The sequence below is a fragment of the Corvus hawaiiensis genome, chromosome 1, assembly GCF_020740725.1.
Source record: "Corvus hawaiiensis isolate bCorHaw1 chromosome 1, bCorHaw1.pri.cur, whole genome shotgun sequence".
In the NCBI taxonomy this organism is placed as follows: Eukaryota; Metazoa; Chordata; class Aves; order Passeriformes; family Corvidae; genus Corvus; species Corvus hawaiiensis.
This window is the reverse complement of record NC_063213.1, coordinates 44461369-44480043: the sequence shown is the minus strand read 5'-3', so window position 1 is coordinate 44480043 and position 18675 is coordinate 44461369. Positions and strand designations below refer to the sequence as shown.

At 37.8% G+C, this 18675-nt stretch overlaps 1 protein-coding gene across 2 annotated transcripts in view; it reads right to left on the bottom strand.

Moving 5' to 3' along the window:
• RFTN1 (raftlin, lipid raft linker 1) overlaps positions 1-18675 on the bottom strand; it is a 96951-nt gene that overhangs the window by 23278 nt on the left and 54998 nt on the right. Inside the window, exons 5-6 of one of the 2 annotated variants that reach the window (XM_048302409.1) lie at positions 8432-8855; positions 3617-3820 (exon numbers count right to left, since the gene is read on the bottom strand). In XM_048302409.1, the coding sequence (XP_048158366.1) occupies positions 3617-3820; positions 8432-8855 (628 nt within the window). The remainder of the gene's footprint in view (positions 1-3616; positions 3821-8431; positions 8856-18675) is intronic. The other variant, XM_048302399.1, reaches the window with a different exon arrangement.

The following is an 18675-nucleotide window of genomic DNA, read 5'->3' as shown; positions in this document are numbered from 1 at the left end:
TGTAAAGTATTTCCTGATTCTCAGGCAGTTGTATTCTCTCTTGGTAATCTCTTGTTTAACAAGATTCAGCTCATGGAACATAGCCTAAGTTTAAAAGTTCCTTAGAAATTCCAAACATTCATCCATTTGCAATAGGGCAGTAAGAAATGCCAATAAAACAAAACATTTTGACTTTGCTGTTTGTAGTATCATTTCCCAATCTCTACTCTTGAACTTCACTTTCTTAAAGAAAAGGCTCCAAAAGTAGAGGTTACAACCAATGTCCTTCCTCTGAAAATGTTCCATTACCACTGCATCTTTTATTAAGGTATCCTACTGTGCAGAAAAAGCCATTTTCACTGGGTTGTATAAATATTTGATGTAGCTCAATTGACAAAAACCTATTTTGATGTTCTTGCTTCTGATCTACAGGAGGTATATGGGAAAAGATTACTTACTTTACCATGACAGCTGTCTTAGCAGGCAACAATTTTCCCCTCGTTGTCTTTGAACTACAATTTCTCCTTATCTAGAAAAACTAACCTTTAGGCTGCTGTTGCTCTCAATGAAGAAAACTAGCTCTCTATGGCTTTATACGGCACGTAACCTGAATGTCTGCCTTTGCTATGTATTTGCATTCCTCCCCCCTTCTGAATCTTTTCACCTTCAGTACACACAGAGAAAATAATTCCATATGAATGGTAGAAATCCCAGTACTTCAGTGGCTAAGGTGACAATAATCGGTCAAAGGCATCGCCGGCTCATCTCTGTCAGAGGCAGATGACAGAGACAATCAATCAGATTCTCTTAAAAAACCTGACTACTTTCTTCTTCCAAGCAGCCCACATTTTGTTTCATTTGCTTTGTGTTTAAGTACTGTCAATGTTTTCTGGCTGGTTGGCTGGCTTTTTCTACGTTTGAAAGGCAGAAAATTCACAGACAGAATGGTAGAACAAATACAAAAATGCCAGGCACTTAAAGGGCTGCAGTTCAGAACAACTGAAGATGAACAGGCTTGTGGTTACTCTGTTAAGGCATCAAAATATAACCTTGAAGAGGTTTGACTCTTCTGCCTTCTCACACTGCTGATTGGAGACTTGCTGTTACAGGAAAGAAGGAGAACCCACCTGTTACTTCCTTTCCATTTGGTATTAATCTGCAGCTTGCTGCTATAGTCCCCATTCTCACTAGAAGGGGGCAAGGGTGAATTCCTATGGTCACTTTAGATCACTAGGCAGGATCAGTTTACACCTGGGACTACAGGCAAAATTATCAATTACATGAGCTGGATGAAAAACACCAACAAATAATTTAAGTGCAAATTTAAATAAATAACTCTTACCTGCCAACATGAGAACATTCAAGGACCAAGCAGGCTGCAAAATCTGAATAATTTAATATATGGTGTAACTCTGCACAGTTTACATATTGTGATCTGCAATTGTGTTATATTTCTGTTTATAATTATCTGGTACAATAACCAAAAAGAAACAATTGTTACCAGCGAACTTTAAAACTCCTTTAAAGACTAATTATTAAACTGTTAGCAGAAGGAAGAAACAGATTTATGACTACTGACAATCTGGAAATCTTCACTTCATTGGGTATTCCAAGGACAAGGGGGAAAAGAAGAAGATAATAACCCTGTTTTTAAGTCTAATAAGCAAAATAATGAATTCATACTTTAAGCCAGAAAGAAAACCAGCCCTCAGAACAAAGAAATGTGATATAGTCAATTAAAGAAAGTATGCTGATACTACCTTATTTTGGAAGAGGATTAATCAGTGAATAAGACCAGCTATGAAGAGCTGGATAGGCTGCCATAGAAGTCTAGGAAAAAGTAATGAGCTGAGAAGCCCCCAGACTCCTACTTCTTCTCTTGTCCCTACCCTGTGTTGTTTGATGCTAACTGGCATGTCAGTGAAAAAGCCGTTCCATTTCTCTGCAGCATAGCAAAAATTTTGCATTTAAATGATAAAACATTTAACTGCAATTGATAGCAACTTACAGATATTATTAGTAAACATTCTTCTAATAGCATAATACACTTTTAGAAACCTTGTTTCAGCTTTTTGATTTCGAAACCTGTTCTTCCTGTAACCATAAAATGATAATAAAAATGTTTATTAATCATTCATCTTCAATCACTAATCTAACTTAATCCTGAATCTGTCCACTTTTACATAATTTGTAGTCCTGTTTGTGTTGAAACTTTATTGCCATCATTCAAGCCTACTTTATGTCCACAGACAGTTATCCAGCACTCCTCCCTCTGGTATCCAAGTACATGAACCTCCCACAGGGCTCTGCTGTGTAAATGAACTCTAAAAGTTTAAATAACGGAAAAATGTTGTGTTTAAAACATTTTAGAGTGAACTGACAAGCAGATTTTATTTTTAAAAAACCCACTGAGTCTGATAACTGAGCCTGATAGAGCCAATTAGGTTTGCCTCTGTGCAATTTATATACATAAAGTAAATGACCATTTGTTTTTAAGCAAGTTAACTAGCAATTACAAGGCCTTCCAGGAAGCTGTGTGAAAGCATTCCACCAGCTGAACTTTAGACCTTCCTTTTTTTTGCTACTTGTTTGTAAAATAAGAAATTAGGATTGCCTGTTAATTTCCTGATTGACTTTTACCAGAACTGAGTCATATTCCTGTGTTTTATCCTGGGTTCTGGAATTCAGAACAATAGTAAGAAGATGCTCTGGAAGCAGCTCCCCCATAATTTTGAGGCATAAACCACCTAATCTTAGTAGCAATGTGCAATCTCTGGGTTACCACATTCCTTTTGAAAAATGCAAACCAAACCAAAATTAGGTGAAAGATTCAGCCATAAGCACTTTAACCACGAAGTATACCAGTCACATAATTTTCCAGTAAAATTAATCCAGCTGCAACTTCAACATTTTTATTCCCTTCAATTGTTCTCCTGGCTCCTTGGTTACGTCTCTTGGATCTATGCACCAAAGTCCTTCTCTGTACAGCAGGCTTGCCCTCAAAGCCATGGTGGCCACGAGTGTAGTACAGACTGGCTACAGTACTAAGCTGGACCCAGTGCCACTCTTCCACAGCATGCAAAAATCTAGGACTTCTAATCTTCTTAAATTAAGACCAAAATTTATCCATCACTCTAGCTAAGATGAAACAAAAATAGAAGACAATTTTGTAAAACAGTGTGCCATCCAGGTGGAAAGGGTCTCTGCAAGAACTGGAAGTAACCGATGTCTTGTGGGCTAGGTAACATTCGAGTCCTTGCACTGACCTGCAATCAGAGCCAGATGCAGTGTGTAGCTGGACAGCTAAGTCACCCTTCTATTTATGTCATCTGCTTTGCAGTCTTATTAGTTTAATTCACTTGACTTCATACTGTTTATTAACTCTGTATATTTCTGCAATTACAAAATCATCTCTAGTATGTTTATAAAATACAATACATGATTTGTTTTCCTTATTCAAATGCCAAAATATTTTCTGTACGTTCATTCCATTTCACTGAAAGAGGCTGATCTAATACAAATCTGCCCCAAGCCTACATTAAAACACCTCCCAAATGTCTTCTCTTCAAAGATAATGACCTCTATTAGAGGAGAAAGGAAAATAATCACAGCATAATGCTTTCTGTAATTTCCATACCATTTACCATTCCAAGGCTGAAGATGGCGTTTACCAATGAGCCTCCTTTCCTGAAGTGATCTGTCATGTGCTCCAGCCAATTTGCTTCTAAGCTGTTGACAGTCTGCCCATTCCTGGAGATCCTCATAGGGATAGTCACTGTATAATACTGGCTGCATTTTTGTGGGGTTTTGGGCTTGTTGAAGAGAACGAAGATCTCTGCTTCTACCAAAGAGTAAAAAATGGAATAATGCAACAACCATATCAATAAAATTTCACCTAAAACAATGTATAACCCACTGTTTGCCCTTGCCTAATTACACTGTGCAACTGCAAAAAATTGTTTGGGATGTGGTTATCCCCTTAATGCATTTCTACAGCAACCAACACAGCAGGACTCTCTCAAGACCCAATACAGTATTTTGTTTGCTGTTAAAATATTTCTCACTCAGAATGGATTCACTGTTGATAATGAAACATTTAAAGACAGTAATACCTGAGTACTAATGCAACATTCCCCTATGGGAATCATCTGTTCAAATATGAAATCTTACTGCAAATTTAGAAGGAATTGCATTCTGTAGATCATGGCCATTAAAGTATTAAATAACTTGGTTTTGATAACACAAAAGCATGGAACAAGCCAATAGCAGTCTCATCTCAAGAAAATGCAATGAATCATTCATATAGAGACTATGGGAGCTTTGTTGATTTACTCTGCATCTGAGCCAGTGTCAGACATTAACACAACAGCAAATGAATTTTAAAAATGGAATTGTGAAGGGTCTTAAAAATTAGAACTAGACCCTTTTCCGTGTCTTCTCCAGTATATTTTAGGAGCAGTTACTATGGGCAAAAAAGTCATTGCTGACAGCAAAGCTGAGCTTTCACAGCCCTAAACTGGAATTAACTTTAAAAGCAGATATCCTTCTCAGAAGGGTATATCCATAATTAAAATAACCAATAAAAAAACTTTGGACATTATCATTTTACTTCTTAATGGACATGGAAATCAAAGGTAGAATTTCTATTGACTTCCAAATGCAAAAATTCTCCCCAAATATATTAATATGAAAGGCAAAGACATTATATGAAATTGCTTCACTCAATAAGCTCCTCTGGTTTCCAAGCTATTCTATTCTAACTTCAAGCAAAAGTAAAGAAAAATGTTAAGATTGCTCTCTAACAAACGTCACTGAGCAAGAAGCAGTGTGTAAATTGAAAAAGATATCAGAAGGGAGATGCTCAGAAACAGGCTGGCAGCACTTGAAGAGAAGAGCTGGAAGCCCATAACCAACATGAAAAGAGACCTAATGATCTCAGACATGAACTATATTTCAAATAGAGTAGAAAGGAATAAACATTAATGTGAATCCTCTTGCTGTTTACCACTTGTTTAGAAAGAATGAAATCCTAGCTCAGAAAAGCACTCACAGAGCTTCTCTCATCATTTTGTTTCTGACCCCCAGAACAGTGTTTTGTTGAAAACAGAGATCTTTCTGGTGCATATTAAGACACTGATCTGAGAAGCTGGACATGACCCAGCTATGTCTGTTCACAGCCCTGAGATCCAGTCATATCCTGGGCCGCATCCAAAGCAGCGTGGCCAGCAGGGCAAGGGAGGGGATTCTGCCCCTCTGCTCCTCTCTGGTGAGACCCCACCTGGAACATTGCATCCAGGTCTGGGCTCCCAGCACAGGAAGGACGTTTGCAATGTGTCCAGAGGAGGCCACGAGGATGATTAGAGGAATGAGGCACTTCTTCTATGAGGAAAGGCTGCGAAAATTTGGGCTGTTCTGATACCTCAAGTGGCCACCTAAAAACAGAGACTAGACAAGAATAAGGGAATAAAGGTAGGTATTTATTTGAAAGGCTTTCAAAGGTACACCCAGAGCAGGCCAAAGGCTACACCCAAGATGGATCCCAGGTCACGGGTTTTTCACACTTTTGTAAGTTTGGTTCATTTGCATATCAGGGTTAATTCCCCAATTAAAACTTCAGTTAATGATGTAACTACCCCAAGTTCGCCTTCCTCTTAGTTTACACATTTTGGGCCTAGGGCAATCTGGGTGTCCTTGGAGAGCAAGCTTGAAGAAGCTTGTTATGTCTAACTAGCATGAGAGAACAGCAGCTAACAGGCTACAAGAAACTTCAGAGTTACACACTAGGCAGTACAGGATTTGAAAAATATAAAAGTTAAAACCTAAGGCATCAGTTCAGCCTGGAAAGACCCCAGAGCAACCTTCCAGTACCTGAAGGGAGCCTACAAGAGAGATGACGAGAGATTTTTTACCAGGGCACATAGTGATAGGACATGGGGTGATGGCTTCAGACTGAAAGAGGGCAGGGTTAGATTAGGTATTAGGGAGAAATTCTTCACGGCAAGGGTGGTGAGGCCCTGGAACAGATTGCTCAGATCTGGAAGGTGTTGTCTAACCCAAGTCACTACTGACAACAGATTTCACCAGTGACCCTGACTCCTCAAGCATGGCCGAAGACATCCTTCAGTCTGGGTTTTAAGTAACACAGCACTTTTGGACATACCATTGGAATATCTGTGCCTTGTTTTTTTCAGCATTGCTTTCAAAAGCCTTTTAAAAAGGGGGGAAGTGAATGAGCACTACAAAACATTCAGGAATCAAGTGAAGAAGCATAAAAATAAAACTTGAATAGTATAAAACCTAAAATAAAGAGCACATTTGAGATCCCACAAAGAGTAAGGAATAATAATTTTTTTCCTGAAGCTTTCTGTAGGGGAGAACGAGTTCAAGAGTGGTAACTTCGTATGGAATACATAGGGAAAAAAATCCAACCACCTGATGCTTTCAATCTTCACACTCCCAAGGAAGGATGGAGAACTGGTGCCAAAAACTGAAATACATTTTCCATGGGAGGAAAAGGGAGTGCTGTAATAACAAAAATTCATTCAAGAGTAATAAAGAAGTCAGCAGTGTTGTACAGGATTTGAAAAATCTCTACTTTAGATGAGCTATCAAATAAAACTGCCTTCTCAGACCTGCAGCCTTGGAAAGTATTTGCATAACTCAGCAATTAAAAAAATGCATGAAAAATAAAGTCAAAAAGTGCTCAAAGAAAGATAACTGAGGAAACTAAATAAATTTTTAAAATAAACCCTCTTTTCTGGGAAATTAGCAGCAATTCTAGGATGTTACAGACAAAAGCTGGGAAGACTAAAGGTGATCAGCTTCACATTATGCAGAAATATTAAGAACATGGTTACTTGAAGCAAAGAATTTCAATGTTCAGTATGGAGAGGAATAGCATCAAAGAGATGATTAAACTTGCTAAGTTAACTCTCTCAAAGATAGCGTATATAAAAAGAGAAAGAACTGATCTGGTTAGACTTGCAGGTAACTAATTTGTAACTATAAAACTAATAGAGGTTTTACGTGTAAAATTCTAGTGTTGTGACAAGCCATCTTTAAGGCTGTAGAGCAGAAGAGATTGTTCAAACAACAGCCATGCTTTGACCCAATCTGGGTGCCCCCTTGCCCAACAAGAACTGAAGGCAGTGTGTTGGAACATTGCTAGACTGTGATCCAAATTGGATCCAAACGCTAATTACACCAAACTGCAACGGAAACCAAGATAATAATCCAAGGAGTACAATGCAAAGTCATTCTTGATCCTATATACAAAATTCCCAATGGGAATTTTGACTGAATCTATGTAAAGCCTTAGAGAATAGGGATAAATTAAAGTCAAGGACAGTACCAGCTTTAGAAATTCCACCTACATTCCCCCTGCATAGATTTGTAGCCTGTAAGGAAATGAAGGAAAGCAGTAAGAGAAATGAGTGTAAACATGGTTTTCTTGATTTTAAACAAACATAGAAAATAAATGTATTTTAAGGCTTAAACTGGAAACACAGCAAGAATACTTTTCCTTTTAATTTTCTAAATTTTTCTGGTCTACATCCTATTTTAAAATACAGTTCCTGCTACAGAAGTAACCTTTGAGCAACAAACACCTTAAGGAGGGTATTTTGAGATTTCAGCTTTGACTTGTGGTCTCTGATGGCATAAAATGACATTTAAAAAGTGGAAAGTCCACTTGAGGAAAAATATGTCAAAGAAATGAAAGAAATAAAACTAGTATATGGCTAAAAATATTTAAAAAAAAAAAGAGAGAGAAAAAAAAAGGGAAGTGGAAGGCAAATTATTATGAGCCCCATTACCAAGATTTTGTTATGAATTAGCAAATATGGGTCATTAACAAAAATAACTGCTGTTTTCCAGTAATTACAATTCTGACTGTAGCACTGACCCCCAGACTGACTGTAGTATACTAGGAGACTTCAGAGTCCAGATCACATACATTTCTGCTGTTTCTGAGGTGGTTTAATTCCAGCTATCTGTTCACCTGCTACAAAGGGGCTAACTGTGATAAGGCTTTGTGAATTATTCCTTCTATGGCTGCAAAAGCTTGTCAGGCAGATTAGCAGGGCTTTTTATTCAAACAGACAAAAAGGATACAAAGATCAAAAGCTGTCAGGGTATGGCAACAAATACAGAAATGAACCAATTCAGCTGAACAATAGACAAAAATAAGTCTTTACACTCAGGCATACATATGGGCCATAACAAAGCTGCACCTGCTTATATCATCTCTTCCTTTGCCATCTGACTCATGCTTAGTTGGTGTGAACTGTGTAACCATGCTGAAATCAGGTTAAGTGGCTCATTTGGGGCATCTTTTCTTCACTATCTCAGTGGTAATGTCCCTGCTGCGCCCCCACCCCCCAAAGGAGCTGGGAAGGTAACTGAGGCAATTTTAACTTGGCTTTTATGTACGAGAGGTCACCGCAGTACTTACTGCCAGTAAGTGGTTTTAAACATCGTGCTGGTGTTTCATTCTCTGCAAGTCCATTCGTCTTGTCTGCTGCTTCTCTCACACTCGGGTTCTCATGTTGAGACTGTTCCTCACTTCCCTTCACAGACTTGGAATTCAGCTCTTCAGCAGTCTGTCCTTCACCTCGACAGCCCTCTCTGGATGTGGCACATTGGTCAGCACTTTGCTCACTCTGTGCTGGAGTACTGCATCCATCAGTGCTGTCTATTTTCTCGCCATCGGGTGAAGCATGATCCTCGGGGTAATTTGAAACATTTTTATTATCTCTTGATTGCACAGAGTTGTTACTGGCAGGTGTCAGGGAGGCGCTGACAAGACAGTTCTTTTGGGAATGGTACTGAGGTATAATTCCAACAAATTTCAAGCCTTGACTTGCAGCATCTTGAATCTACAAATTGAAGAAGATTAGATTTTTAACTGTCAACCTGTCTTAGCTAAATAGAAACACAGAAAATAACACCCTTCAAGGCAGCGAGCATGTCATTTTGCTACTTTTGTCCACTACCACTAGAAATTGTCATGTTGCATTTATATGAAAGGTACATTCTGAAAAAGCAGCATGAAAAGTTGCCTAAACCATCTGAAATAATGTGAAAATGGAGGGGGGAAAAGAAAGAAAAAAATGGAAAAAAGAGAAAACGCCTACATATTACTTCATGAGAAAATCTGTTTGAAAAGCTTATTTATTATAAAATACTAGAAGTGGTACTTCTTACAAAAATATTTTTGTATTGATCTTAAGAAATCTGAGACTTTTTATTATATCTTCTGCTGTATTAGGTGTGTGATTATGACATTTATGCAAGGAAAAGCTTACTAATTCTATAATAACAATTGTTGCTTGTCCTATTTTGGATTGAAACACAAACAGCAAACTTTCACATAATGAGCGCCTAAAAGCGAAGCTATTTTAATACATCACTTTTGGGAAGATACAGAACTCAGAATAGAAAAAGGCATTGTGACATGAGCCAAGAAGAAGAAAAAGGAAACTAAAAGGCTCTATCATTAATCCTTTACACTTCAGGTAAAGGAGGAAAATGAAGGAATCAGATCACGAAATATCCTAAGAAGAAAAGCACTGGGCTAGTAATCATGACAATTAGATAAAGCCAGCATTAGCTAACGAAGGTTTGAGATGAAGCAGAAAGAGAAATCCCTTTTAGGCAGACTCAGCACTAAGGAGTCCTCAGCCTCACCCTCCTCAAACCCAGGAGAAATGAGAGTGCGAGACAGACTTCTGTGAAAACATATGAATGTCTACTGCTTCTTTTATCAAAATCACTCACCAAAATGGTTTCCATTTAATGTATACTCTTCACATAATGCAAAGTCTAAATACTCATAAATCTTTAAAAAATAAAAGCCTTGAGAATGAAGAAATAATTTCACTTTGTCTGCGTAACATAAAATTCCAAAGAGTTGAAGTGCCTTAATTATTCACCTATGCTCAAGTTACATGAACTTAGGAAAAAAAGTTTAGCGGGACTTTTTTCAGTAGCAAGTAAATAGGAAGAATTTTGTATCTTTTTTAAATTCAAGAGGAAGCTGATTTCTGCATCTTCTCTACACGCTTTTTTTTTGGGTAGGTTTTTTTTAATGAATCATTTATTTCCTGGTAACATGTTACTGCTCCGAACAAACAAACCTACAGACGATGCCTGATCAACAAGAACTTCCTCCTTCAAACCACTATTATATTTTCCATGTTAAATTACCTCTTCATTTCATGATCACAGGAATTTAAACAGAGGCCTCCAGGAAACAAGACAATGGTCTTCATAGGTGTTTAGCCTGGGAAATGTGGGATGCTGACTTAAGTGAACCTCATTGCTAAACAGGACAACAGAAATACCACTAGCAGTATCCTGGCCAAAAGGGTATCTGTCTACAAAGAAAGTTAGCCTTTACCTTGCTCAGGAAGGTTTAAGTGAGTATCAGTGACAGATGCATTCATAATGTGCTCAATGGTCCAGACTCTCCATTGTAACTGGATTAACACTTTTTTATATCGTTAGTGATAGAGTTACAAATTCATTTCATCTCTTATCACTCACGCACAGACACAACACTACATTTGTTTAGTAGGTTGCAGGGCAGCTAATTATAGAAATCTAACTAGTATGCAACTGTTAGAGAGTTTGAGGACAGTACATATTGAGGACAGTAATATTACTGGTCCTGGTCAATAAAGACTGCTTGTCAATCTCCATCAGACTCCCACGCTGTGATATGGATGAGAGGGAACAGCTTTCACAGATACTGTAGCCATGTTTTACAGTCTTGGCTTACTCAAAAAAATTGTGTTTGTTCTAAGGAGTACCTGAAGCTGAGGTGTTTCTTCTGAGGCTCTTGTTCTCAAAATAGAGATGTGAGGAACTGAGAACCAAATTACAGTCCTACCTGTATTGGTCGAACAGCTTAGCAAGCAGATTGGAAAAAAGAGTTTGTATCTTCAAGGACTTTTCCCAAAAAAGTTAATACTGTACACTACAGAACACAAAATCTTATTTAAACATATATTTCAAATTTTCCCAATGACATATGGCAAAACCAAGCATCTCATTATTCTCAATAAAGCCAATGTAGCAGGAAATGCTACATCAAAAGTGTGATGCAAGCTGCAGAACAGAAAAGTGATGCATCAGCAGACACAGCTCCTTTCAACGTTTCACAAAACCACGAATAAGACAGCTCTCATCAGAAAGTATAAAGGCTGAACATATTCAAACTACAAGGACAATTTGGTTTTCAGGATCCTGCTGAGAGCTTAAATATTACTAAATTTTAGTTGCCTTCACATCCAGACTGAATCACGCCATCCAGTACAACCACATTTTCTGTTTCCTGTATTTCAAAGACTGAATATATGAATTTCAAAAAAAACAAAAGCAAAACCAACCCAACTGACCAAACAAACCAACAAAACAAACAAACAAACAAAAAATCCCCCACAAAACCAAACCCACACCTCAGTAACTGGAGAGGCTGTTCCCAGGAGATACACAGGACAGAAGGACTGTTTCTGCAAGCCACCTGCAGGTTTTGGACCCTCTTGAGGAATCCTGTGCTGGTACACGCAGACAGATATGTCTGTCACAGCCTTTTGGGAAAACATCTCAGCAGATGCAGTGCTGGGAATCAGTAAGAAGGCAAAGTATGGAAGAAGAGGTAAAGTTGAAGTGAATGGGAAGAACATGATGCTACTTGGACAGGATCACCCAAGACATATTCCAGATCAGACAAATAACACAATTACTTGTCTTTACCTGCCAGTTTAGAGCACTAACAAAGAGCACTAACAAAGGTCGGTGTCACACTGCATTGTATGAAAGGAAATGCATTGTATGAAATGAAAGGAAAAAACATAAAAACAACAACTACATCTCTACCACTTTTCACATCAAATAAAAATCTAGATTAAAAATGCCTTTACATTAGGTGATCAATACTAATTTCAACAGTTTGACGACAATTTTTATACTTCAAATATACTATATACTTGCCCTTTACATCTTGGGAAATTTTGAAAAGTGAAATGCCAACAAAATTTTTTAAAAAAATAAATTCTTTGCTTTTTTCCCCAGATGGGAACAGAAACATTTCCATTGCCTCATAAAGTACTGCTTGGATGATATTAACCACAAATACAAGACCAGATCTCCATCACAAAAGACATTATTGTTCAACCACAGAAGCAGAACTTAACTAATTTATTTCAATCTGGATAAACCCCCAAGTGGGTACATCCAAATACATTTGCAACTGGCTTGCATCAAATTGGATTTATGGCAGTTTAAAAATAGAATCTGCTTGAAGAAGGGGTGAAATTTCATGTGTACAGAGGGCCAAGGCAGTTAAAGAATTTAATGTCATCCCTATAATTTGCTTGATTAGAAACCTGGCATTTTCCCCAAGGGGGAAAAAATGACAGATTTAGCCTTTGCTGTCTGCGAAATAAATACCAAATCTCCCACGAACTTCAGAAGGAATAGGAACAAGCACTGTGTCCAACACTGATGTCACTACCTTAATTGAATTTTAGCTGGGGTACTTGTGTTAACATTCTTAACATTTGTGAAATGTTATTGTTTATTTCAGAACTGCCTGACTGCTATTTTTATACTGCATTTGGAAGAAAAGGAGCCATCAGCAGCACAAAGCAGTGTCACTAAATATTACGTTGATGTAGCAAATTTATGTCCCATCTTTTTAAATATTTCTGATTCTCTTGAAGGCTCCCTACCTTAATTAGAAAATGGCTGACAGTCTAAATTAAAGATCTGTAAAACCACACCTGGCAACAGCATGGCTGAATGATGAAATCCTCTTTTCTGGAAAGTACTTGTTTTACTCTATAGCTCTCACAGTCATGTGAGAACCCATATTCAAAAGCTCATTTTGAACAGCCACACACAGGTTCTCTTTTCAAATCTATTTTGAATAAAGACACTTGGCAAATCCACTGTACAGCCCACATATTGTGCTCTGTGTTTCTTGTTCCGTTGTCAGCTCTGTAATAATCTCCTATTGACAGCGAGCATGATGGTACTCTTATAAATTTGGAAAATCAAGCATATAGATCCCATGCTGAACAGACTCATTCACTTTTGTCAGCTTCAGCAACTGCTTACAGGGAGATCTTGATCATATCCCAGTGGGATGGCACACAGAAAATCAAACACTTCCAGCAAGCCCAGGGCAGTATTCTACCAAAATCAATAAAAATACAAAACAACACACAGCAATTTAATAATGAGGATCTCTCTCAGATAAGAATTTCAAACAAATTATTTAGTAAGTGCTAGGAATTTCTCTTAACTCTTTAATGCCAGGAGCTGGACATTTTTGGGATGTGTCCAAAGGAAAAGCAGTTTTACTAATGTCATCAAGGCACTTGAGTTTACAGCAGTCCTAAATGGTCTCAAGGCTTACACTTTCCGATGATCTGGGAAAAAACACCTTCAAAACTTAGGCACTAGTAGTGAACACTTCATTAGCAGGTTTGCTATATAGTTCATTATATAACAAGCTACTGAAAGAATTTAGTAAAACCCAGAAACAATTTATGAAGAGCACACATAGCAAAAACGCTCTTAGAGAAAGAATATTTTCCAGGAGCAAGGAACTGATTTTTGATGATCAGATGCACTTAGTTAGCTCTGCTGTGAACTTTGGGAAAGACTGCTACTTAATCCTACTGAGGGCCAAACATATGGCCTTGGAAACAAAAGCTGGTTAATTTTGCTTAGAGCTGTCTATTTAAACCAAGTATGAACTATCTTAGTCAATAAAATAAATGCTTGTCTGTCTGTTTATTTAGCTGTTGTTTTTAAAAGAACAATGTAAAAGGCATTAGGTGTCATAATGTGCACCAGAAACCAGATCAGTCCATTTCTCTACCTTTGTTTTAGGATTCAAACAAATCTCCTTTGAGAACAGACAGCACCAAGGATCTTCATGCAAAAAACATAATCTTGTGGTTTGAGAAGAATGCTATGTACTGTATGCCAGGAGTTGGAACTGGAAAAGTATGCTCAAGACTACAGTCTTCCAACTATGTCTTCCTCCTTTAGTATCTAGTAGAACATGTTTCATCATAAATACTGTACACCCCCCTCCCAGTCTGCTCATTTCTGGAAACAGATGTTTAAAATTAAGACAGGCTTTTAGTCTGCCTCTTATGTTTTCCGTAGGTCTTACATGCTCCTTCCTTAGAAGGCAGGAACAGTCATCAAGAGTTTACTGCTTATTTTAAAACCAACTAAGCTTAGCTAATGTTCTAAAGGAGGATTTAGTTCTTTCTATATAACTCAAAACTTTTGCAACTTTGGTATTTTTGCATCTCTAAAAACACATTACAAAAAAAAGATAATTCTGCAAATCAAATAGCAAAGCATCAACTGCTCATCGTTTTTCTGTTCTATTACTCTGGACTGTTTCACTCCTTGCAGATTTCCAAACCATGCAAACTTTCTGACTAGGATGCTCCATTGTTTAAGCCTGTATTTCCCATGCATTTTTAACATCTTCCAGTTTAAACTCACTCAGTTTGAGTTTGAGATAGATAGTTCATGTTCATATACACAGAAGCGAATATAAATGTAGGTTTTAGAAAGTGAAATCCCAGTTTGCATTCGAGTTTTCAAATTACCGAGTATTTTCACTGTCAATTACATCAAAATAGGCCATGAGGGATAAAACACTGGAGGAATGCCTTGGAAAATGCTACCATAATCCCAAACCATTGACTTGCCATTTTAAGACCTCATTGCATTTTTGGCAGAGGCACAAGAACTAGAACAAGGTAGAGAACAAGGCACTGAACAGGGCAGGAAAGCAAGCTCTGCAGTTTTACAACATGTTCCTTGGTAGTAGCCTCTGCAGAAGGGAACTGAAGGCTACCAACAACACAGGGAGAAATGTACTGAAGCAAGCAGCTACTGCAACTTACTGCTGTGCTGAGTAAAACAGAAGGTGGGATCGTAAGGCAGTGCTGCAGGAGATACTAAATTACGGTAAGCTGTATGTCTCCTGCTACTTGAGCCAAAAAGTGGTGAGATTAACAACTTGAAATTCCTCTGCAGCTTGCATTACATTCACTCCTGAGAACAATATAACCATGCTGAACATGCAGTGCAGCATCGTGCAAGTACACTTGCTCCTTTCAGCATATTTCATTAGATGACAGGTGTGGAAACCAGCCTCATCCTCTGTGGTCCTGGGTGTGTTGATTCTTCTCAAATCATCTGATTTTAGCACCTGCTCCTTTGCTGAAGGCAAAGAGTGAACACTGCTGGCCACATGCTACGAAGATTCAGTGAGTGTGGTACTTGTCCAAAAGCCACATAATATACCTGTATCCTCCCACCCTTCCCCTAAATCTGAAAAAAAGTAAATGTAAATTAAATTATTCACATAATTTAGGATTTATTCCCTACAATTTGTTTTAGACTTGGGAAAAAACTGCTAGAGAGCAGCCAGCAATGCTCACTCAACCCAAATACTTGATACACACTTTTAAAATAAGTCTGTAGAAATTCTGTCCCAAGCTCTTGCTCTAGAGAACTGGCATTTTTCAAAACACAGACCATGTTCTGTGCAGGAATCTTTTGTCAGTAACTCCTACACTAATTGATGAACACAAGCAAGGGGAAAATAAAGATTTACAGACACGTGTGGTTGATTGTTGTATCTAAAAACCATTTTAGCAACTAGTGATAAAGTGATTCAATGTGAGAGATTTTAGTCCACCTCTGTTCCAAGCAGTGAAAACAAACCAATAAAAAGGTTCAGGACAACAGAAGTATTTTAAAAAGTAGGAATTCAGTCTCAAACTTACAGGCTTTACATTTAATTTGCAGGGAATACTTATTTTATATCAACAAAAGAGCATTTCTTTAATTGTTTCATTGTTTCATCAAGCCATCTGTTACTCGTAGCCAAAATTACAATTTGAACAATTTGCTGGTAATTTATTCTAGCACAGTACGAAACATTATCATATTTATTGTTATTTTAAAAGTTATTTTTTCCCACCAGACAGAAGCAGGATCATTAAAAATATCAACTACATACTTTATAATATCTATTTTTATCTTGGGCAAGGGGATGACTCTGAAAGCTGCTGGGGGCAAAGGATTATAAAAGCACAACCAGGCTCCTGGGAGAGTACTGGAAATAGTTTTGCAATGTCCATGGAAGATATATATCAACACTACTCTTACAGGGCTTAGTCAAAAGAACACAAGTTGAAAGAAGCTTAAGCAGGAACAGATGTTTCCCTTCACACCAGGCTGTTTAGAATAGAGTATATGCTATTTTTTACCATCTCTTGTTATATATACACTTAGAAAATGTTAACAAAGTGCACTTTAATAAATATTATCACAGCAGATTACAAGCAGCTGAACTATTGATGTTGAGTTTCAAGCTCTGCTTCATGACCACAACTACTGCTAACATCCAAATACTTAAAAAATAAAATAGAGGCTCTGTTTGTACTGAAAACATGCAGAAAACAAAGCTGTCAGCTAAGTGCTCAGCAATGGTTTTCATTACAATGCACTAAAGAAATAATGCTGTATTGCTCCTTTGCAAATACCCTGGAGAGTGAAGGTTTTGTGGCGGGATATTTTTGGTTTGTTTTAAGGATGGAAATGCTTTTAGAAAAGACTGAGATCACATCTAGGTAAATAATCCTAGGTAATAAACAAGGGTCTAGAAGGGTCATTTTCTAGCCACAGAAATAAATCTGAACTGCTTATTTATTTGAAGAATAAACCTCTGAGTATTAAAGACTCAATCTTTTCCCCTTTTCTCTTTTACTGCCACCTGCTCTGACTGTACACCCTGCAGGAAACTTCTGAACAGACCAGCTAAAACATATGTAAAATAAAGAATTATACTTAGGATTACAACAACCATCTAAGGACCCCTGGCACCAACAAAACACAGACTTCATAGAAGAAATGCCTGCAGGACTGCAGCAAACAAGTCAAGAAATCCACCAACACACTGGAGTTCTTAAGAACACATCAGCTGCATCTCTTTGTTCCTTCTAAAAAATAAATCTCGATGTAAAGATTAAGAGATGAAGAGTAAGTAATGAAAGAGACAAGAATATGAGAAATGCTAGGACAGCTATATAAACCTCAGTATTTTTCTTAGCTATTATAAGTAAAAAAATTGTAATAGTAATTTTTGCATTCAATATTTTCTAGGAAATTGCAGATTTTTGTCTTCTCGCTTGCTTGTCGTGCTGTTAACAAACAAAATAGTAATATAAATACATTTTATTATGGAGACATTGATACATTTCTCATCTTCCACATCTTCTTGCCATTTCATAATTAGATGCTGAAGAGAATTTAGAAACTCAGAAGCTGAGAGTTCAAAACCATTTCATATTGCTTTCACACAAAATACGGGTATGTGAAGCCCCTTGTTTTGATCACACAAAACAAGTGTTCATTCTAATGTGAGGAAATATGCAGAAAATAAGTGAATCACTCCCTTGACTAGAATCATCTATGGAAAAGATCTTAAAAGCTCTTGAGAAGTCCTATAGGTATTTAGCTGTTATTTTAGAGGAGAAACAGAAGTCCTCCTAAATACTTCAACCCTGCTTCTATCTTGCAACTTAAAAGAAGCTGGAGAATTAACCTGTCTTTTAAGAGCAACACTAACAAAAAAATTCTTCACCAATTAGAACCGTAACACAGATGATTCTCCAGAAAACGATGTGCATGAACTAAGACAGCAGTAATTCTGAAAACTCCAAAACAACTACAGATCAATGGAGGTGAAAAAAATCACGAGCGCAGGAAAAGAAGGATCTCAGTATTTTAATTAAATCACCAAAGTAGAGACACATGCAGTGAGAGTGACCTGTGGTTGTTCAGGGGGTGTAGCAGTCCCTTATCCAACCACTAAGCCAGGCTTCTGCCTGAGGTTCCCTCCAATGGAGCGAGGGCAGATAACGGGCAGGAAGATCAAACCGCTCCAAGAAATGTCTCGCCCTTCAGGAGCACACTGAGTTCAGCTACAGCTTAGCAATGTGTATTAATTTCCAGTGCATAAACTAACACTTGAAACATACTTGTACCTCATGCCAGTCTTATTCCTGATAACATTTTTATGGAAAAGATAACTCTTTTCCATAAAACTGTCAAGAAGGTTCAAATACAGTAGATCCTTTCAGCAATGCAGGCTGCAAGTTCTTCACACGTGTGTTAGTACTGTACAGCCTTTCTTTCAAAATAGTGCAATTCTCTACTCAACTTGCTTTTGTACCAGAGAGGACTGGGGGTCACTCTTTCAGAGCCCAGCTCTAGATCAACTACAGGGGTGGCAGCATCCTTGCAATGTATATTGTTGGCAGATTCCTCCCTGGGGTCCCATTCACTTACTTCTAAGTTACCATCGCTTCCATGGCCCAGCAATGCTATTACTAGGCAATAAAATAAATGTCAAAAAACTTACTGGCAATGTCACTGCATCTGCAGGAGTCAAGATTATTTGTAGGATGCTCTGGACTACAGAAGTTGTTCCGAGGATCAGTTAAGGGAGTGACACCTTACTGGCAGCTTTGGAGCCAGTGTTAATAATTTGTACTCACTGAACTTGACCAAGGCACAAGAGAGGAAACAGCAATGAGCAGATTTGACACACACTGTCTTATCCAGCAGATTTCACAGCACAATAAG